A 23794-nucleotide genomic window follows, 5' to 3' on the forward strand; every position below is an offset into this window, starting at 1 on the left:
CATAGTTGCCAGGCGGCAAGAAACATGTTTCCCGACAGTTGCTCTTTCGTCAATGTGACAGGATCACCGAAAACATGTTTCCCTCGTGTTGCTGGATAGAGTTGTCCAACTTCTCCAATGTGTCAAAGCACTAAGTTCGGTAGCTGCCCCTACGACCGCCTTGAGCAAGGAAAAGCAGTGTAAGCAACTATAAGTAACTCAAATTTAAGACCGGAGTTCACGTGACCCTTTCATTTACGGAACTGAACAACGCAAGGCTGTAATAAAATGATTATTAGAGCCAGTGCATAAGATGAAATTGTTTATTTGGGCACAACAAGATATTAACTAATGAATTCCAGAAACTACACACCCGTATCAAGCGAACAAAATTAAACATAAAAAACTGCTCTTGGTTTGGAAACGTACTGTAAACGACAATGTTCAGCTGGCGTATCGTAACATAGTGTCGCGCTAAGTTTCAGCGTTTAGAATTCTTGTCAATGTGCAGGAATTAGCTGTGCCGATTTCTTTTGTCCAACTCATAGTATTTTTTCTGGTTCTATCGTACTGTTCCCCGTTGAAATACATTTATTACTTTCCTGCGCGTAAGGTTGTCAAACTTAGGTGGCAGGAACACTGTCACGCTATTACCGCTTTCTTTCTCGCTTTTTACACCTTTGTTGTAAATTTAATTACCTCATAATTGATTTTTAATATTTTGTCAGAGCGGGCTAGCAGGACTGTACATCGGATGATCGCGACATTTTCTGTTCGCAGAGGATCTTCAAGCGACACGCTGTACTGCAGCTACCCTCCAGGGGATTCTGGTGACTGTAGTACCTGCAAGGCGAGACAAAAATAAAGTGGAGATTCAGGTTCAGAATATTAAATAATAATGAAATTACCAACCCACCTTAACAAAAATTGCGTTAAAAATAAAAAAAAATAAAAGATTTAGGTTCGAGCGGTGGCAAGGCGATAAGTTCACGCCTGGTGGAGAGTCAGACAAAGAAGTCGACAACACATAAAGCTAAAAAAAAACTTTAATAAAGACGGAAAAACTCAGCCGCACATGGCAAGAACAAAAACCAACTCCACCGGGCATTCCCTAAACGGGACACAACCGAATGCGTGCGAACACGCTCTCTACAGCACCGTCAGGCCGCTACGCCATGAAAAAATAAACCCAAGTAAACAATGCTAACAAACAGTTAGTCATAAAACATTTAAGAAAACGTTCAGCAAAACCGCTCCCGAGAAACAAAGTTCAGCGAAACGAAGAAACACACACGAAAAAAAAAAGTCTTAGCTGACCGATACCGTGTCCAGTCCCACGACACTGAAGCCTGGCAGGATAACGGTGTCCAGATGATGCTCAAATCTGTTCTTCACTCTATTACGCATATCCACGACGGCTGTGGGGAACAGTAGCTGTGCGGAACATAGTGAAGGATAGATTCGAGCTGCGATGCGCGAGAAGGTAACCGAGACATAACATGCCTCGATCCTCATATCGGGACAGGAGCTTTCGAGTTAGTTACTGCAGTTCCTCAAACTTTCTCTTTCCCCTTCCTTTTTTCAAAAGAACACGTCAGCCGGCGCTAACTTTTCATCGCGGGAGAAGGCCACTCTTCACAAACGGTTATATTTGACAAGAAGGCTGACTTCGACCCAACTAGTCTCCGGGCAGAATAAACACAAGCATATTTACCAACACTCTCGTTTTTAATGTCAATCTCCGGGCTTAGCTGTTTCCAAAAGAGATAACCCTTCGGTGCTATCGGATCTCCGCGGAGAAAGATGTTCGCCGCTTCAACGACACATTCGTACCATTTCACTCCTCGTGACACCAGGGTGCGCTGCTCGCTTTACTGTCACCGGCCGTCCTATCTAACACAACGAGCGCGAAAGGTTGTGGTCATCTGCTGGTTCCGAAAGGGCGGGACGTTAATATAGGCCAATGGAGGCCCCGAATCAATACGACATCTGCCGATTTCTACACATTCAATATTTACGACGCCTCCTGGTCTGTTTAGAAGTGTTGCTTTCTCTTTTGAACTCCTCCAATGTAGCTTGCCGCCGATAATAAAACTTAAATATTCAATAAATAGAACAGGGTGGAAATACTGTATTTCATTTTTATGTGGGAACGTTAAAAAAGAGCGAAAAATATTTTACCGTTTGTCAAGGCGCGCAATTCGCAAGTCCATTTCGAGTCATAAAAACACATTTTTGTGCAATATTGACGCTTAAATATAGAGCATGCGAACAAAATACACACTTTCTCGACTTGCTTTTCGCGTAGACAACTATCATATCTATATTTTAACAAAAAATAAAAAAAAAATGGTTTTTTTGAGAAAATCGGTTTCAAAAATGGTACTTTTTGGTTTTCGCATAATACTAACGTAAACGTCACGCAAAGGATATTTTATACAGCCGAGTCATGTTATAATGCATATAAAGAAAGTGTTTTCGGCTCTCCGTGGAGATAAAAAAATATTAATGTAACCCAAGTAAATCGTCAGTAATTAATTGTCAAAGTTCGTCAACAATTGACCGAGGAGGCGTTTTTGACATTTGTACAGAAAAAAGAAAAAAAAGTCCAAAACAATCTTATGGAATTAGAGCCTTTTAAACGTGTTCACAAAGTGCGTGAAAAAAAGTCAATATAATGTGGACTGAAAATCCACGGCGGGAGGTTCAGCGAAACATTCGACTTACGACGCATGTGAAAAACACTGCTTTCCGCCGCGGCCATTTTTAAAATTCGTAAGTCGAGAACAAAAAATCTGACGAACTTGCGATTTGTGACTACTGCGTTTTTAGAGACGACGCCATAACATATATTTTTTCAGCGAAATTAAAAATTCGACCCTTTTTGCCTGCACGATTTCGAATGAAATCACCCATATATATATATATATATATATATATATATATATATATATATAGAAGTAGAGCAATACCATCTCCGCACAAACATCATCTGGGTTTACCGCCAAGACGTTACTGGAGATCAATGGAATTCCAGTTGCTAACGAAGTAGCGATTCCCGTACAAGCCTACCAAACACTGCAGTATAACCTAATTTGAGGGGTCATAAATGAAGTAGACGAGGGTGAGGAAAACACCTTCCTCAGGGACAGGCTTCGATGCAACACCTACGACATCGTCATGGCCTGACTTCTCGGAAAAAAAGGACGCACAGCGATGATAACGTTCGAGGGCAATCGATTGCCAAGGTTCATTAGATAAGCGCTTTGCATCACCCCAGTGTACTCATATAGAGCCAAGGGGGTGACATGCACAAACTGCCACGGCACAGGTCCCAAGCAAGACATCTGCCAGACGGTTTGCTCTTTGTGCGGCAAACACCACGAGGAAACCCAAGATGACTAAGGTAACAGCAACCGGTGCCCAAATTTGAACCCGTACTGCCAGATCTGTAAAAAAAAGGTACACTTGGTGACGAGCAATGTCTGCCCGAAGAAGACAGAGATTGGGAAGTTTCTGAGGGAGAGGGCAAGGAAGCACGCGAAACCCAATCAAGAATCCCGGAGGAAGAAAGAGGCGCCCCCACCACCGCCGCTGCAACCTCCATTTAATCTGATCCATCCACCCCCCCCCCCCCCCCCCCACCGATACTCTAAATGATTTACGCCGAGTTAGTCCGGGGTACCACAACTTTTGACGGAGACAGCTGCGAGGTTCGGTTTACAAGGCTGGAGAAACAACTCTCAGCGCTAAGCCAACAGCTCACTGTCATTGCTTTTAAACTTGGTCGTTAAAAATATGGATCAGCATTTTTCAATAAAACTGCAGAGTACCGGGTCTACAGGCCGCAAAACTCAACGCAGGAGACTTGAGCAGACCATCAAAACGTCCAGATGCAATTATGTTACAAGAAGTAAAGACAACCGTCATCAACCTGACAAGTTGCACTTCACACTCCAGCTTGTCGATCCCATAAGGCCGCAAGCCCAACCAAGACGTGCCCATGAGGCAAGCCAGAGTGCATTTGCAATCGGACTGGCCACAGCATCAAATTGACTTGATGCGATGGTGCACAGACAAACAAGAAGTCGTCGCAGTCCGTGCAACGCATCAAGGAACACCCGTAATCATCGCATCTGTATACTGCAGGCCAAGGGCTAGCAGCAAATCACCAAGAGACAACGGGTCGAGAGAACGACTACACATCCTCTGTCCAAAAGAACGAAGGATTATAGGAGGAGACTTCAACTTGCTACATACCAGTTGGGGCTACAAAGTAGACAACATAAACGGCCAGAAACTCCTGGAGGACATGATGCGGTTCAAGTACACACTACTAAACAGACCGGGCTCAACAACGAGACTCGGCTTGACGGGAAGACTGGAAACCTCTTCTGGCATCTAAACATCGGCACATGGGGGAGTGACCACTTCCCTATAAAGATCGAGGTAAACTCCGAGAGGTCCGAATAGAACCGGCGTTTCGCTCATACAGTGAATAGACCCTTTGCAAAACGCACAGCGCCACGACGGCAGGGACTTTCAAGAACCTTCGGTACAGATCACACGCTTTCTCGTTGCGCCTCCACAACTGCGCGCGCGTCCCGGCAGCTACCGCCAGCAGCGGTTGCAGCCCTCCGCATTCCCGCCCATCCGCCTAGTCGTACGTCGTTGGCGGCGTACCGTATCTGTGGCAGCGTAAAGGCATCGCGACAGATGAACTTATTTCAATACGTTATTCGTCGTAACATACCTTCACATATTGAAGTGTCAGCGAATCCATTTAGTTCGCAAAGCAACCGTGGCAGGTTTGGACCAGGTTCGACGAAGCATTGGTGCAGCAGACGACAGAGCCGGTGCAAAGAAGAGGGATGAGAGAGGGGCAGCCGCCATTGACTCGTCGCTCGCCCAACTCGGCTGCTCAAAAGTCGTTGCCGTGGTAACCTGCGCCTGCTCGCGTGTGCCACGTGGTCACGTGATAGCGGGAGGAGGGGCGTACCGATGACTCCTTTATTCGTCGCGCGGTGCGCGCGAACTGTTGGGATTTTCGCAAAGGGTCTGTTGGGGCCTTTATTGAATTAAGACACCTGGAAAACAGCCAAGCGGAATGCTTTTCGACAGCAATGCTCGATGCACTGAAAGCGGCTACATTTAGATTCAACATACCTGCCAATGCACCTACCCCGGACATTCACCTCTTGAATCTCTGGGCTAAGACACTTCGTGCGCTGCAGCGATATAGGAGGGGCCCCAAGACACCGGCGGCACTCAGAGAGGTCACCAGACACGTTATCGCGGCACACAAACACGTAATATATTTGGACCGAAAATGATGGCCGGATTACAGTGCGTCCTTGTCAGAGAAAGCTTCAATAAAAAAACTGTGGGCAACCAGCAGATCCGTGCTGGGACAAAAGAGGTTACAGGAGGCCCCTCTAACACTGGCGCTAAAAACTGACACTTCTGTAGAAGACCTCGGAGATGCGGCCTGAAAACAATTCTTCCCGCAGTCCATTCTTACGACAACAAACTCAATACCGAACCCGTGTGCTCCAGTGCTGGCTAACTCAACGGATCCGACGGACCAACCCTTTACCCTGGACGAATTGGAAAGGGCACTCCATAACGGGAACACACACTCTAAGAAAAAAGGGAGGAGAAATTTAGCAAAAGCGACAATTCCTCCTTGATGCGGACAAGTTGCCCAGAGAAGGGAGGAACGGCAGTTCAGATGAAAGGAGGAGAGTGAGTTCCTCCTTGTTCAGTTGGCGCAGGGGTAGAACATCGCGCTACTGACCAAGTGGTCAACGGTTCGATCCCCAGAAAAGTGAAGTTTTTTTGTTTTCGTTTTTTTTTGTAAAGTTTTTTTTTTTTTTTTTTTTTTTGTTTACCAAAACACACATAAACAAACCCAGACCAATGAAAGGAAAATTAAAGTCCTTATTATTCTCCGAGACGTTTTCCTCCTCCAGGCAGACCGGAGAAAGCTTTCGCCCTCCCGACCCATTTCTTTCGGTTTCGTTTTTCGAGCACATCGCGCACGTTGTTTAATAAATTAATGTTGAGTTGATTGAGCTTCAGCGGCAGCGAAGGCCGCCTGTAATTCCGTCTTCTAGTCCAAACGTGCAGAACATTTCGGTTGCATTGACGTTTTTACCACTAATTTTATCAAACGAGCTAACGAAACCGCTAGAAACAGCGAAGTTCCGGAGCAGTGCCAGCAGCGCTTCATACACTGGGTAAGACGGCCGTCTCCAATTTGCGGGACACACGCGGAACTACAGCAGCGAAACCACGAGGAACTGTGTCGACGTTTTCGACGTTATGGAAATCGCGGGAACTGCGTCCAAGGAAGGCAGGTTATCCTGCCGGCTGCCTGGGTGCCTTCCGTGCTGAGTTCGGTTCCGTTATCCCGTGCCGAGTGCCAACCGGCGTTCAACGTGATTCTTCTGCGTGTCAGCAGCATCGTCAACGTGGTTCTGTATTTCTTCGTGTCAGCGACATCGTGATGGCAGTGTGGTGGGTTGTGAACAGAAGACTGGAATTATCGCCAATGTGACCGTGTGTTCGCGTATCAGTGGTGTAACAACAAGATGAGATGACGTAAACTGTCAGGCATTGATGCCGCTGGTCGGGCCGTTATCGGAGGGGCCGGGGTGTCGCAGGATGACATTCCGCTTTACATTAAAGAGTTTAAAACCACTTGAGGGATTAGGTGCAGTCGATCGACGTGTGGATAGTCATGTTGGAACGCTGGTCTGAACGGTAAGCTCCTATCGTACAGGGGCCAATGTGACTGTCGGTCCCCGAGAGCGATTGCGCTCTGGGGAAAAGACAACACTACGAAAGTATGACGAAAAGTACGTATATTTATAATGGAAGTTTAGCATAAAAAAAAAGAGGCAAATCGAAAAAAAAAAAAAAAAACGCTATCCTTTATTTTACTGTTTAAATATATTACGGTTCCTGTAGAAACTGCCCTCTAAGTGGCGCGCTGGGATGAGCGCTAGAAGTTTTCGAGCTCGCAACGACGCAGCTCCGTACACTTAACAGTTGTCGCAAGTCGCGGCTTTGACTGCATTCAAGTTGATCGAAAAGCGATTTCTGTGCCCGTGAAGCATCACTTCCAGCTGAGTGGATATCCGCTCTACAGAGATTAATTCAAGACGGCAATTGCAGCTTTGCGCGAACAGCACAAATAGAAAAACAAACACTACAATATAAATACTGGCTACGAAGGGCCATGCGGGAAAACAAACTCATGGCTTGGAACCACATTGGAGCGGCTCAATTTATTGGCTTTCGAATAATTATGGCATGATCGAGCGTCTTCTTTTTAATAAGAGATTCATCCCCTGAACCATTAAAAATAGCCTCAGATGTATGACATTGCTGGAAAAAAATGAACATGTTCGGAATATTTTTTTTTGCTTAGGGAGTCACCGAAAACTTCCGTACGTTCAAAACGACCACTATAAAAGACGGAAACGCAGGGCTCGATAGTAGTGATCGGGTTAGTGTGCTGTTGTATTGGTGTTTTTTATGTGCGATGCCTGTGTATGCGTTCAATATATGTTGACCTGATGTTTGTAGTGTGCGCAACGTGTCTACATGTGTTAGAGATTCCGAAGAAAAGGAAACGCAATTGTGGCGTAAAGAAATAAAAATATTTTTTTGTAAAACATGAATTGGGCGGTACCTAGCGCCACCTAGCCTAGCTACGTGCGATTACTCTTCTTTACCCTGCCATCTGGTGGCAAGCGATTTAACATCCTTTTACGCTACGCGGCTACGCCATAATTTCGTGTTACCCTGCTGAGATAAGCCAAGAGGTTGCTTCGGATTTGCTTTTTTTTTTTGAGAGCGGCTTTTGGTTTTGCGGGCGAATGATTTTCACTCCTCCGTGATGTGCGGTTGACGCAACGGTTGACGAAGGAATTGTGGCTTGAGGAATAGCAAAGGTTGGACATAAAGTGCGCGAACTGAGTGCCGGTTGTCTCCGTTGAACATCGCAGTGCTGACGATGAGAAGACTGAGTGACTGCATGCTTTCGAAACGTAAGTTTCTTTACATGCAGGGGTAAAGAAACTTCGGAAATAAATACAGTTCGCGGAAAGCTCGTGTTACGTTTTTATTTCCTGCTCCTCTCGCTTCGTGCAATAGACTTAGCGTTCTTGTTAAGCCTTACCGAGCTCGATTTGCTCGATTCGTGGCCGCCATAATGAGATGCAGTCGACGGAGGAACTTTTCCTCCCCTGCTTAAGGGACGAAAGTTTCTCCCTTTCTGAAGGAACATATGTGTCAAGAGCGTTCCTCCCTTTAGGGAGGACTATACTGACCCTTTTTTCTAAGACTGCACACAGCGCTCCGGGCTCGGACAAACTTACCATTCCCATGCTGCGCAGCCTCCCACAGGACGCTGAACACCAGCTTATCGAAGGAACTAACGTGGTATGGAAACAAGGACAGTTACCACCAATATGAAAGCATTCGACAGTTCTCCCAATCCCCGAACCTGGCAAGGACAAGGACACGCTTATCAACTTCAGACCGATATCACTCACTTCATGCGTACGCAAGCTAATGGAGTGAATAATTCTAGATCGACTTATCTGGACACTAGAGACATCAGGGGGATTCTCAGCCAGCCCTGACAGGCTTCCGACCCGGTTTAATCTCACAGTAAAGCCTCCTCTTGATGTCACACGACATCACAAAGAATAGGGCGCCAAGGGACAAAACCACCCGCTCGATTTTCGCCTTCGATGTTATAAAGGCTTTTGAGTTTGTCCCCCTCTGGGCTGTCATTCAGGAGCCGCAACGCTTAGGGATACAAGGCAGGACGCTTAACTTTATTAAAGCTTTTCTTAAGGATCGGACATATTCGGTAAGAATGGGGGACCACATAAGCGACCCACCACCTAACAGAGTCGGCGTACCAGAAGGCTCTGTACTCTCGCCCCTGCTCATTAACATGGCAATGGCAGACCTCCCAAACCGTCTGTCGAGGATGCCAAGCGTCAAGTTCACCGTAAATGCGTACGATATCTCCCTATGGACAGTGACAGGCGACACCCAAACCCAGCAACAAACTCTCCAAGCCGGATTGGACGAAGTGCTAACCCATCTCTATAGGGTTGGCTTCACCGCATCCCCGAAGAACACGACCTATGTGATCGTCGCATCCTTTAAACAAAGAAAAGCTAACATCGCCAGTCAGATGTGCTTAACGCTAGCAGGCAACGGAATCCAACAATCTACCTCGATCAGAATACTCGGAATGTACATCGATGAAGACTGCTTGTGCAGAACCTGGACGACCCAGGTCAGCCAGCAATGTAAGGCAATCATCCATGTCCTCAGAAGGATATGAGCTCCAGAGGCGGAGCGAACGAAGGAATTGCACATCAGAAGGTGAAGGAACTCATCGTATCAAAAGCCTACACTGCGCTTCGTATCGCAACATCTCAAAAAGCCAGTTGAAAAAACCGGAAACCATCAACAAACAAGCCGGACGGGTCATTACCGGCTTACCCCGATGCTGTAGTCGCTTACGACCCACTATGAACGACTACAGCACTCACGACCCTGCAGAACCATTCTTAGTCTGATTCGAGCACTTAAACTCCCGCTTCCCGACTTCCCAGAGAACGACCCTCCTTAGGTAGAATACATCGACTTCGTGGAAGGCAAGCCCATTTTGAAGAACGCGAGTTTCAGACAAACACATCGTCAGACATCGCAAGCCAGTGGCCACAACAAAACAATACAGGCCTGGGCAAGCTCGGCGGAAAAGCTAGCCGTCTAGACAGACGCGACTTTCGCGACACTCCCATACCAACTTGCTACGGTCGCAGTGGCAATACCAGAAAAAGGAATTACATCTTCCAATCAATTACCGAACAGCACCTTCGTCAAGGGTGGCGAACTCAGAACGATTCAATATGCAATTGGAAGGGTCCTCAACGACACAACCATTATACCAAAAGAGCTCCACATTTTTACGGGCTCCGTAGCCTCGCTTACCGAGTGCAGAGATAGGAGCAGCGCCTGCAAAATAGCCAAATCCATAAAAAAGATGGTCCTCCAACTTTCTCTGCAAGGTACAGAAGTCCAGCTGTCCTGGGCGCCCACCCACGCCGGCGTAGCTGATGGTGAGAAGGCCCAGTCTGCAGCTCGTGCGCTAAACGCTACACTCCACTCGCAGAAGCCATCCAGCCACCTCCAAGATCACGGCTACGCACGTTCCTCACTCGAAGATGACGAAGACGAGGACGACTATGACCCCGACGAAGCTAAACAACAGATCAAACTTTCGTCCCGTACTGCTCTGAAGGAATTACTTCCACCCATCTCCGACCCTTTGGGCGGAGAACGAGTGTGCTCTTAAGGCGCATTAGAACCAATACCGCCTGCACGCCGAACAGAAGAGCAGCGTGGGAAAAGGCGCGCACACCACCGACATGCTGCTACTGCGAGGACCCTCAACATGCGGTCGACCCATGTCACCTGTTATGGGGCTGCAAAGGCCTTGAGGCAACACGGATGAAGCACCTAGAGGACGGGGTGACATCCATGGAGGACTGGGTCTTTGCCCCAGGCCCGTCAGATAAGCACTACCGAACTCTACGCGCGCTTCTGGATTATATCCATGAAGCTGGCATAGAAGTACATATGTCAATCCCTTCCCCGCATACGGCGAGTGCTGGCAGCGACTCCATTGACTCATTCACCTTTCCCCACTCCCTTAAAGCGGTTCAAATAAACATACATACTACTATTCCCAGAGTTGCTGAAAAGTTTGTTCCCTAAAGTAGACGATCATCGCGGCAATTATGTCGCTACAACTTTTTGACGATTAATACAAGTTGGCATCATTAAAAAAAAAACGAACTTGAAAAGTTATTTTGTTTGACTTGGCTACCCCAAGAAAGAAAATATTGAGAACTGCAAGACAAGAGGCGTTCGATCTAGCTTCGTTGGATGAAGTGGATGTGCTACGCCAACTTCGCTTCCAGAAAGCCGATGATGCTGATCTTCGCTCCACGGTGGAAATCCCGGACACCCTAACTACTAACGGCTGGGTCATCGGGCATCGCTTGAACCCGCGCCATTGGCGCCTTCATAGAAAACGGAAAGCGACGCTTTAACCAACGAGAATGAGAACTCTGTAACTATAGGACGACTTGTGTACGTACAGCAGGCGGGTGTCTGTATAGGCTCGTCGGTCGCCCCGCTTTTGGCCGAGTTTTACCTCAACACCCTAAATAGAGTTGTGGTTGAGAAGATGAGCGAGTTGCCCCCAGATGCAGGCTTTGTTCGAACATATGGTTGACAGCATAATTGTGTGCACTTTCATAATCACCTATCGGGTTCCCTACAAAATGTAATAAGTCCAACGGCCTAGGAGCTGCGTTTCACTGTGGAAACATCGGAGTAGAATGTCATTCAATGTTTGGATTTACGCATTCATGTAGGCAATGAGCTCTGTAGGGAATATGGGAAGCAGGCGCCGAAACCCGTCCTATCGGAGCAGAGTTGTCATTTTAAAAGTTTTAAAACAGTGGTAGTGAAGTCTCTGACTCAAAACGCTTTAGAAAGGTCATGTGACCATTACATGGAGCAGTCTTTAAATAGACAATGGGGAAAACTGGAGAGGGCCGTCTATCAAGAGGCCTTCATGAAACGGCACTTTGCTCTGCAGATCAAAGATAAACAAGATAAGCGGAGTGTGAAGAACCGACGGTCTGCCATCCCTAAATTTCACGCCATTTCGCATAACTTAAAGGCGTTTGCAGAGAGATTTGGTGTGAACACGATTTTCACATGTGATTTCAAATTAGCTAAACTGACTCCTTTTGAGGCAGGAGAAAAATACTTTAAAAAATGCATCGCGGCAGATTTGTTTCATGCGAGAGTGAAGTAGTGTAAGAAATTCCCTTGGAATTTGACTTCAAATATGTTGGTCAAACTCTAAGGTGCATTAACGATAGATTAGCATATCATAAACAGAATGTGCGGATTAATACTTCAAGCTCTGAACTGGCGAGGCATCTGCAGGAATGCAGGGCATGTACAGCAAACTGCTCAGAGACAGAAATCGCATAAAAACATCGGGAAATTGCATTAGCCAAGCGTCACTGAATCTTGGAAGTGAGTCGAAAAAGTTTCTTCTATTTTAAAGACCTTGGGGTGGGTGAACTTGGATGAGAGTGGGTAGTTTCGCAGAGTTGTTTGCTATGTTGGGTTCGGGATCATAACGGAAGGGGGGGGGGGCATTGTTGGCGACTGTGTGTGATTCATGGTTCAGTTCAGGAAAAAGGGGGGGAGGAGAGTATGAAGTTAGAAACGGTCATTGTGTGTTTCCCAGTGCTTGAGATACACTGTCCGGGTCTAAAACCTTTCGCTTGCGGAAATGACGACCTTGTGTTTCTGCTTGAATTGGACATTGTGCACTGGGTGATGAAGGAAACGAGAGGGCACGCTTCTCTTTTGTTTTTTTTATGTATTGATTGCGGTTATGTGAATCGTAATTCTGGTATATTGTTTGTATTTTGGTGAGAAACAGTTGTGGTGGCGGCGACGTTTGGGGGACCTGTAAATGAGTCGTAGATGCAATACAAATTTTATCTAAATCTGAGACGTTGTCTGTCACGTTTTCTTCCTACTTCACGAGTGCCCGTTTTTCGAACCACAGTCTCAAGTTTCAATCCTCATGTATAACTTACACCAGCTCGCCTACATTAAAACCGCTTTTTCAGAAGCTATATGTTGTTATAACGAAAAATGTGAACTAAAAGAAAGCAAAAAAGCCCTCGTCAAACAAAAGAAGCTATGCAAGAAGACGTGAAGCAGTGCCAAAACGGTGACCTTATTGGTGAACCACCCATAAGGTGGTTCACCGATAAGCGCACTCGGACGTTGAAGACTGTCATTTCGTACCAATACATATCGCTGGGAAAACTAACATCGTCATCCCTTTTGTATATGCTGTAAACGCGATGCGTGTAATTTTTGTTGCTTTCGGCTTGTCACCGGCCTTGGCAGTTTTCGTAAATGAGCCTTTATGACCAGCCTCAAACGTTTGCTTGGACGTGCTATTGGCACAAAGCACAACATTTTCTGAAACTACAGGTAAATTACGAAAAAAGATCTTCGCAAAAAAAGAAAGGACAGTGTCCAGAGCTTTTAACTAGAATAGGTTACTGATCTTTCCGAAGTTTGCTAGGAACAGATGTAAGCTAGAATCACACTGCATGGCTAAGTGATATCACGACTTCATTTTGCCTTCAGCCGTAATAGGATGTTTGGGAAGTGGGAACAGTCTATCAGCCTATCATTTCAGTGTGCGCTCTCTTAAAAAGAAGATGGATGAAATCGATTTCTTAATTTATCATTTAGCATCCTAGTATGACTTTTTTGTTGGACAGTAGAATATGGTATCATGATGACGATAATTTGTACCACTTAAAATGGTACACCAGTTGTTATTTAAATCGTTATCAGAAACGCCGGGGGGATATTTACATACGGCAAGACATTAGGTGGGAACTTCTGGAAACGTATACTGAAATGACGGACAACTTTTAAACAGTAGCTGTTAGAAGTAAAAATATGATATATCGTTGTCACCAACGGAATGTTTCGACAAGTTTGATTTGTGTTTAGAGAAATGTCTTGACTATATATCTGTAAATAAATTTTAGCTTTTCTGGTGAGATTTCAATGTAAATACCCCGCAACATTGGAATCTATCGTCGCAATTAAATAACATCCTAAGCTCAAGTAGTTTTATGAATATGATTTAGTCTCCCACCAGAACAAATATTAACTGCTCAAGAGCCGTTGACGCTTTTATCAGAAACGTTTGTGATGTTCATGACGCTTGTAAATCACTAATGACATAGTAATCGCATCACCATATTTATATCGTGTGTGTAGCACTGTCCAAAAAGGCTCAGATAGAGTTTCATATGTCTTTAAAGGGACACTGACAGTGTGTTTATAATCGCCAAGGTTTTTAGTTGTACATGACATATGAGAGCCCAACTACCCATAACACAATTTGCGACTCGAAATTCGGTTTCTTTCCGCCCGAAAACCGCCGATCAAGAACTGGCCGGTAATAGACTCGCTCACTCTCTTTTCCGTGGTCACGAGCCGTTATCTAAGGTATCGAAGCGACCACCAAATTTAATCAAAGTCTTTGGTCACTGAAGGCACACACTCAATATTAAAAATAGAAAAAAATTATGAAGCCCACTTTTGTGGCTTCTAAAAAGCTGCAGATACGTTGATTGAAAAAAAGTTCCACAGACAACCGGAAGCATTCTGTGCGTGCGTCTTTTCGTGTATCTTTGGACTCGCGGGGACGGCGATGGCAGCGGACGACGGGCGTGGGACCTCTATCTCAGAACTGTCGTTCGCGGTACCGGCGAATTCTGTCTGCCTTTAGAAAGAAAATTTGGGACTGATCAAAAGAATTGGTATTCATCCCCTACGACACGCCCGACCACCAAGCCGATATGAACGAAGACGTCGCCTAGCCGTCGCTCCCTTCTCGTGGCTGAAGATATCGCTCGCGTAAACGTCAAGCACGACGTGTCTAGTTCGAGTTGAATATGCACGCGTACGATTTCTTTACTAGGTGCGAATGTCGCCAAAGCGGGGTGCTTCCCGATTTCGACTAGGGAGTGCTTTTGCTGGAGGAAAATTGGCAACAAACTTTCCAAATTACAGTTTACCCGCTGGATTGTTACTGGAAAAGAAAGGTGGCCTGGGGTTAGTAAACGTTGAACTTAAGTTAAAAGTTCACCGTTTTATGTTTTTCAGAAGTCAGAGGAACGACATTGTTTTATCCTCCTTCAGAGTGCTCGGAGGTAATTTTTTAGGAGAGTGGCTAGAAGGTGAGGCTGGATCTTCCCGTTCGCGGATCTTAAAATTCTACAAAGAAATTGAAGCAGCGATTAAGTTTTTTAAGGACCGCTCCTCTGATGAGTACCTTGACAAGGTGAAACGAAAGACCCTGTACTGGGACACGCTCGACATGCTAATTCCTGTCCCACTGTATCGGATGTGGGGAGGAACAGCAGTGGAATCGGATGTTTTCAAACGGCTCCGACGCTATCCCGTAAGAACAGCTACAAAAAATTTTTTCTTGCGTCTACATCTGAGGGTTCTCCCGGTAAAAACATGGTTGGTGCAAAAGGGTTTTTTTGTACCGTGGTCCACGAATTGCGCGCTTTGTCCCTTTCCAGAGACTCTTGAACATGTTATCCTATTTTGCACAAATGCTGAACTTTTTTGGGCACAGCTGCGGGCGGCACTAGAAGTTGACCTGTATGTGTCGTGGCGAAGTGCAATGTTTCTTGAGTGTGGGACGGGAAGAGATAGTCGAGCCTTTGAGGTTCTGACCATCCTTGGTTTGCACGCGTTGTGGAGGTCAAGAACGGATCACCTTCATGTTGTCGAAGAAGGGAAACCAGCTTGGAGGCATTTTTTGGATGGTTTTGTGTATGCCAGCTCGCTGATAGCGACGACAGAGCAGGATGGGCTTGAGTGTTGGGAAACACTGAAGGCTCGGCTCGGAGTGCGCGGGTTCTCTGCCATCACCAAGTAGAGGCACGCCATTTGCCTTGCGGCGGTCTCCAGGGTTAGTACTGCCTATGCATTTGCGGCCTTGGAACTGTGGATTAGACACGTGAACGTGCCGCTTTGTGTTACTTTGCACGCTGCACCCTGTGTTATGCTGTTCTGTGCTTTTTCTGCACTTTGAGTGCATGAGGAAGTGTGAACGAATTTTTTTAAACATGTACATAAAGATCAATTTTAAATAAAAAAAAAAAAAAAAAAAAAAAAGCCCTAGTAGCTCAGAGGGAAAGACGTCCGCGTCACACGCGGTAGGACCGGGTTCGATCCCTAGTGAAACGTTTTTTCTTTAACCCTTTCCGATGTGTCCATTTCTTCTCTTTTTTTTTTTACAATTATCACTGAAGAAACAAACAAAAAAATAACAAACACATGTTGTGGACGACACGTCGCTGAATTAAATGGTATGGGATTTCATATTTGACACCTGCGAACTCAATGTAATCACTTTCTACAAAATGCAAGGAGCATATAAATCAGGTAGCGTCCGCTTCCGGAGGTGCCCGTAAATGTTCTACAGGAATTGCAGCCAGCCATTGGTCCCGATCCCGTTGATCTTTCGGAAACTCTGTCGCACATTGCCACTTCTTTCGGACGCAGGACATGTGAGCCAGCCCTTCACGCAACATCTTGGGTGTATTTTTTTCGGAGCCGATCATGGAAATTCACCACGGGCACTCGCTACTCATCTCCGACTTCTCAATGTACAAAACAACTCACCTTGGAGTACAGAACATCGAGCGGAACAAACATAACTGCAAAAGAATCGCGCGGCAAAGAGTTCCCCCTACGCTGCACGTCGTCTGCTACGGAAAGGAGAAGAAAAAAAAAAACAAAAAAACCGCACGGTCGGGTGCTGCCACGTTACTTCCGCCACTTCCACTCTCTTCTCTCCCCTTCTCCGACCTCCGTGCGCGGGTTTCGGTTTCAGTTTCGAGCAGTTGCGTCTTTTGCCTTGATTAAAAAAATACGCTACTCTGTTGCAAAATATTGATTGGGTAGTCCTCCGACACCATAATAAAGCGCCTGGCAAAAAATGAAAAAAAAAAAAAAAATTTTGGGGGTGTCAGTGTCCTTTTAAGAATGTATCCGAAGGTAATTTGAAAAAGTTTAGGACGGAGATCTCCAGCAGTGCCTTGCGCCCAGTTTATTCTAAAACATAAGTAGATGAGGCGTACAGGATATTATGCCTTTAGCAAAGCTTATAGCTCCCATTTTCCCTGGGAAGCAAAAATAGTTTTGCAAATATTCCGAAGCTCGCGATAACGCATGTTCCACTCAGAAAGCTAAAAAAGGATCGTTTTTCTAAGTTATTTTTATCGACAAGCAATCCTGATAAACTTATCATCTTCAAGCAATCTCGGAACCGCCTGAGATCTGAGCTACGAAAGGCTAAGGAAAAGTGTTATACGCATCTCTTTAATAGAAATTGAAAAAAAAAAAAACGACTATGTATAGTTTTGAAATCTATAAATGAAGGTATTGTAATAACAATGTTCCGCGAGGTGCAATATGGACATAATAATGCACTGCGTGTAACCGCGCGGTACATTACGGGATAATTCCCATGATGACATCACACGTGACGTCATGTGTGGAGTCACGAGGGTCACCAGTGACATCGTAGATGACACCACCTCGCGTTGCATTATAAGTGAATTTCCCCGCAAAATTTAGCACAAAAATTTCCCCGCTAAACTTAGTGAAATTCTTTTCCCGCTAAATTTAACCGGAAATTCCCCCTCTTGATATAGCGGAAAAAATTCCCCGCTAAATTTAGCGGAAAATTTCCGGCTAAATTTAGCGGAAATATTTTCCTCACTAAATTTAGCGAAAAGTTTTTCCCGCCAAATTTAGCGGAAAAAATTTCTCCGCTATATTTAGCGGGCAAATTTCCCCGCTAAATTCAGCTTAAAATTTGTTCTGCTAAATTCAACGGGAAAAAACTCTCCTCTTAGTTTAGAGGAAAATTTTCCCCTAAATGGGAGGTGAGCAGGAGAGGAGGAGGGGAGGGTACGGATGAGGAGGAGGGACATACCCACCTTTCCGTACCTTCCCCTCCTTCTCCTCAAGTTCTGCGCTCTAATTCCGCGTTGGAGTGGATGGTAAACGACTTTCGTTTTCTGGCTGTAAAACATCAGCATAAATCAGGACCACCTAGCCGGCCTTGCAGTCTAGGTTGGCATATTTTTTTTTTCTTACCGGTAGAAGCGGTTGAAGAGCTCGTAGTCGTCCTTCATCTTGGCGAGGACACTGTCCCACTCCTGGGGCTGCAGCGAAGACATGCCGTAGGCGCTTTTCGCCCTGTACTCCAGTTCCCAGACGGGTTCGTCATCGAGGTTGTTGTTGGCCTCCGTCAGGTTCGCGATGTGCGTCTCGTGGTCTAACACCGTCTACAGGAACGTCAAGGGAACACTGTTCACATTCAACGCCAATAATATAGGGTGTCCCAAGCAATGAGGCTCGATCTAAAATAGGCCGTAAATGTCGACGTCTGCATGTAGCAATCCAAACTTTTCGTCAAATGAGTACCTCACAGGTTGGTTGTCTTTTTGTAAAGTTTGAAAGCGTTGTTCCCTTTGTGTAAAAAAAAAGCGACAATAAAATTGCCATGGTCAACGGCGGGTGGTGACGTAGACGACAAAGTCGAGTGGTGGGTCGCGTTTGGGGCGCGTATTAACAGATGGCGCTACCTCTTTATCGAGACTGCTCGCGACCACCGTGGTTTATAAAATGGTTATGATATATTTGTAATGTGCCTTTGGTTTAAAAATAAACTCGTACAATGAAATCAAAACTTAAAGTAAAAAAAAAAGAACGCGTTTGACAAACGACGGCGCATTTGCTGACAACGAATTTCGTCCGCGTGTCGTCTGCTTTATTTCGCTGTCGGCTACACCTTCGGACGCTGCTCCCGACGCCATTTATCAATACGCACTTCAAACACACCCCGCAACTCAACTTGGTCGTCTGAATCGCCGCCCGCCGTTTACCCCGACAAGTTTCTTGGCCCATTTTTTACAAAAAGGATCTAGGCTTTCTAACTTTATATAAAAAAACGACTTGTGAAAGGCACTTATGACGAGAAGTTTAGATCTCCAGGTGCAAACTTCGATTTTTACGGTCCACTTTAGACCGAGCCTGCTGATCGGAAACCCTATGAATTATAAGGGAACCCTTATTTCGTTTACTTATTTTGCAGATATAATATTTGTGCAGATTGCGAATAGTTGAGAACTTTTCATAGCAGTGATGTTTGTTTCACCACAACCGATTTATATGTTTACAAATCTGTCATATATCTACACGGGAAAGGGACCCGTCAAGCAACTACGCAGTGCCCTTTTTCATTTCTCGTTCTCCACGATTATGAGGTCAATAGAATATAATAGAATTGTATTGAAAATCGTGAGTTTTTGTCTATATCCTGCATTATTGAACTGAAAGTTATCAATATAGCAATTTTTATTTTACCTAATCCTTGTAGATTGAAGTGTAACGTTTAATGTAGAATGATTCTAAAGTATATCGTATTATGTTTGCCGTAGAGAGCACATATAGCACCGAAACCAACTAACCCAACTTTCTACTTTATTACGGGATTAAGCATTCACAACACATGGCAGCGATGAGGAACAATGAACACCCGTATACGTCCAGAGATTGGATTTGCTCAATACATTACCCGCAAAGTCATTCGCGGCCATGACGGTGCCTGATGTGCCATGAGCGTTCACATCGCCGTGATAGTTTCACACCGCGGAAGTAGGAGCGCGAGGGAACCAGTAAGTAGAAATAATCGTGAGTACCTAGCAATGGCAACAGCTGCAAGCAACGTATGTAAGGTATTATTTAGGTGTCATAATTGGGCGTGTTATTCAGATGTTATCTGAGATGTTATATCAAAAGAGGCTTCTTAAATCAACGTCTCGTTATTTTCATTAGTTGAAGTTATTCCGTATTTATAGCACGAAGAAGTAACACTATTGTAACGTTATTTTTATTTCGTAATTTGTCTTTTGTACAGTTAATTGCTTACTTTTTTAGTTCACTACATCCAACATACCGTTCACGTAGATTATCGTGGACAGTGAGATGTTATAAGTTGCGAAAATCAATGTCTAATCTAAAAAAACTGTGATTTATTTAAATTTAAATATTAATATGACATCTTAAAATAAACGTGGTATAGAGATAATAAAGTATAATTATAAAATAGTTATTTTATGTGACATTAATCTCATACATGGGTAAATTACTTTCAAAATGTAATTTAATTACAATTACAATTACTTAGCTCCAAAAGTAGTTTAACTACAATTACAATTACTACTACGCAAAAGTAGTTCATTGCAATTACAAATTACTTTTTAAAAGTAATGTAATTACTTTACAATTACTTATTTCTGACAGTTACCCACCTTGGGCCATATAACTGTAAACGAGTTATATGGCCGCTGTATAAATGTCACGCATTGTACTTTCCTTTTATGAAATTTGTTAAATGGATTATAGAACTTAATAGTTTGGAGTAATGGACTCCTGCGTTCATATATTCTCAAAACAAAAAATGGCGACAAAATTCACAGGTGCGAGGTGAATCTCCTTAGAGCTTATGGAAATGGTATCCAAGTCAAACCAAGAAAAAATAAACTTAAAAATAATACAAGGAAACAAATATGCGACAGTACTGGTATCATAAAACTCACGTAAAAATGGCTAATAAGAGAAACTTGTAAACGACGTCAAACATTTAAAGGATACGACAACTTATGAAAACATTGCAGCCACGATGATTCGCTGCCTCTCCCTGTCTGGACTTGTAACATGCCGGATGTGGGTAACCGTAGCACACGAACCGTGGTCGCTTCCACAAAACTAGTGTCACAATAGCAGCAACTCTATTGCCAGGGATTCTGGGTTAATTCAGTGCACGGTAACACCCAAAAAGCTCCTGAGATAAATAATAAATTTAGGATCGTCATGTAGCTAATCATTAGGATAGCAATGATTGTATCGATGTTGTGCGTCTCATAAAGAAGGCCGATTTGAATTTAGCATGGCAAGAACAACCTCGAAAAATTCATGATACACTGCAAACGACTTTATTTTCGCGAATTTCGCGAATCGCCTACAATTCGCGAAAAAAAATGTAAACACATTGGAATCTATGTCGCGACCGCACCGCGTCGCGAAAATTAGAATCCGCGAATTATTCCAAAACTGCGGCCTCTTGGACGCCTCGATTTCACGATTTACTTGAGCGTGTTTCAGCTGGAAGATATAGACGAGCTATTATTATTATTATTTTATAACTGTAAGTATTATTCAAAGTAACAAGAAAGTTGCCTACCTGCAAGTGTTTCCGCAAATTGGAGGTCGCCTTTCCGTTTATTGAATTTGTTTTCAGAAACGGTCCGGAGAGTTTGCTCCTCACGATTATAGTTTTTTACATTGGTGCTAATCTGTTTAGAGAATTTTTCGCAACAAGGCCCCGGCAGCCTTTCCTTTTCCATTGTAGATAAGACTGTTGCAGCTTCTCAATGCAAAGCAGCACTGCGCGCCTCGGGGCGGTTCCACAGGCCAAGACGAGAGGACAACGCGTGGAGGGTCACGATAGAGGTGTAAAAACAAAGTGCAAGCCAAGCCCTCTATAAAAAAAGAAGCCTTCAACGAACAAGAAATGCAAAAACAAGCTCCCTACAGCTAAAGCCGCGATTTGTAAGTTTTGGAATCTCGTCCAATCAGGCTGGCAAACGGTTGAAAAGGTTAGGTAGAGCGAACACTAAATAATGAAGATTTATACAAAAAGGTAGACGAGGATTGGGAGAAGGAAGAGCAGTGTAGCAAGAACAGTTGGAAGTAAGGCAGGGTGAGTCGTGTTAATGAGACCTGCTGCTTCTTTACTTCTTCGCCTCGATGTTAGAGTAGCACGACTTACTGTTAGTGGTATCAACATACGAGATAGAGGAGAAGGACGTGAAAAACTCATAAGAAAAGAGAATAATTTCATGAACAAAAAAGTTCCAAACTTGACTGAAATATGTAAGCGAATATGCTAGCGGCGAAGACGCGTAAGGAGAACCTCGAACCTCCCTGCCTCGACCGGATGATGTGATCGGAGCCAACCAGCTCGACTTCGACCTCCGATGCCCCCGTGTGGGAATGAGAAATAAGAAAGACCCCTAGAAGCTGGAGCAACAGGAAGCAAACGAGACGAAGAGTCAGATTCAACTACGACAGGAACGAAAACGGACGCGAATGTAGCCCTCATTTATCAAATTATTTTCCAAATTCTTCATTAAATCGTTTTACAGTCTACAAAATCCTTCATTTCGTTCTATCCCAGCCTCTCTTTCCCATCCCTCTTTTCCATTTGTTTGAGCAGGTTGGGAGACGCTCTCTCCCCTGTCGCTTTGGCTGTGCTGTCGTCTCCGTGGCCAGGGGGGAAAAGCGCCGCCGCCACAAAATCTTGCAAAAGTAATTGTAATTGTGCCTGAAATTTAGCAATTACTGACGCTAGAAAGTAATTAAATTACAATTACAATTCCTTTTAGCCAAAAGTAATTATTACAATTACAAATTACCAGGAAAAGTAATTAAATTACAGTAATTTAATTACTGTAATTGAATTACTACCCAAGTATGATTAATCTAATGACTCTAAAATACATAGGCAAATATTTATAAAGCGTCAAAAAAGAAGCAAAGCGGCCTCCATGGTGGGGTTGCACATTAATGGTAAACACCTGCTCCGCACATTGGTTGCTGACGCGCATGCGTAGCAAGGAGGATAGTGTGCGAAGAGGCTGATCAAAGCTTGGTGACGCTTTCAAGTTGCATAAGATCGTCGCCAAATACTTTACTAAAAAAAATACAGGACACTCTCCCAGAAAACACTAGGCTCGGAGCGGACAGGATCTGAGACATCAGGATGGCTGGATGTCATAACGTCGTGTGTTTTTTTTAGCTCGGTAATTAGCGCAATCATTCCTTCTTCGCTACCCGTCACGTATTTGGTGTGGTTGCGATCTAGTCACTTCATACTGGTCTTCCATAATAAAAAAAAAATATATATATATTAGTGAATTTTCAAGGTTCAAAATAGCAGGGTGCACATGGTGCCCACTTCATTGGTTGTTAAATAAATACCTTTCACAGCAAAGCAAAGTCAAGCGAATTTAAAGCTGCCGTGCAGGTTAATTATTGCGGCAGTTCATGTGTGTAATTGGTTTTAATCACGCAGTAGAGGAACGCAAACTTAATATATAAGGAAATTGGCGACGCCAGAGGCACGTATACTATTGAAGTAAACAGTGAAGCAGCTGGTAATGTAAAAGTTGTGACAGCGCCTGAATATCCCAGATGTCAGCGACTTTATTTTTGCGGCCTTGAAATTTTTGAAATCGCCGATAAACCAAAATATTCGCTACCGCGAAGATTTTCGGTTTTGCGATCAGAAGAGGTGCGTATCGTACTCGGAAGGGCGCCACGAGAGTGCACGACACGAGAGGGCATGTGCGCCTTGGAAATGATCGATCTTTGAGTTTGTCAACACATGTTTTCTCGTATAGTGCAGTTTTTTGCACTTAAGTTAGTTGCCCAATACATTGTAAATTATATGCCAGATACAGCGCGTTTTTTTTCTTTTATCACTACCATATTTGTTAAAGGTAGGGATTTGTGCTTTGTTGATATTGGCTTCGATATAAGCTGTTCAAAGTTGGTGGACATGGGAAGGGCCAAAATACGGTAAAATATATTGAGCAATTAACTAAACGTCTGTAAATACCCCTTTATTTATGACGGTGTGGTTCATGTTGGTATTGCGAGCACCGCCGTCTAATAGCCTGGTGAGTAGGAGGTTCCGGAAGAAATATTCCCGGAAAAAAGGTACCCAGGTGTAAAGTAGGAACAAATGGCACCAAAGGGTTCTCATCACTTGATATTCCTGATTCACATGGCGTTCCGGAAGTCCGGTTGTTGTCCGGTCCAAGTGACCTCACCGACCGGAGCATCGGAAGGAGCCGCTCGCGTAGGCCAGCACTTTGTCCGCATGACTTCGGGAAGTGCTACGAACAAATCACCAAAGGGCTCCCGAGGACCAAAGATCACGTGGAGTTCTGGGACAATGCATTTCAGAAGTCCTTGGTGCTGCATCATCCGG

General features: G+C 44.5%; 1 protein-coding gene across 1 annotated transcript in view; it reads right to left on the bottom strand.

Annotated features, from left to right (window-relative positions):
- Positions 1 to 288: 288 nt before the first annotated feature.
- LOC115313573 (sphingomyelin phosphodiesterase-like) overlaps positions 289 to 23794 on the bottom strand; it is a 134533-nt gene continuing 111027 nt past the window's right edge. Inside the window, exons 11-12 of the mRNA XM_042293319.1 lie at positions 17830 to 18020; positions 289 to 822 (exon numbers count right to left, since the gene is read on the bottom strand). Coding sequence (XP_042149253.1) covers positions 714 to 822; positions 17830 to 18020 — 300 coding nt within the window. The 3' untranslated portion in view covers positions 289 to 713. The remainder of the gene's footprint in view (positions 823 to 17829; positions 18021 to 23794) is intronic.

This window comes from Ixodes scapularis, unplaced genomic scaffold, assembly GCF_016920785.2.
Source record: "Ixodes scapularis isolate PalLabHiFi unplaced genomic scaffold, ASM1692078v2 PGA_scaffold4__175_contigs__length_147842914, whole genome shotgun sequence".
In the NCBI taxonomy this organism is placed as follows: Eukaryota; Metazoa; Arthropoda; class Arachnida; order Ixodida; family Ixodidae; genus Ixodes; species Ixodes scapularis.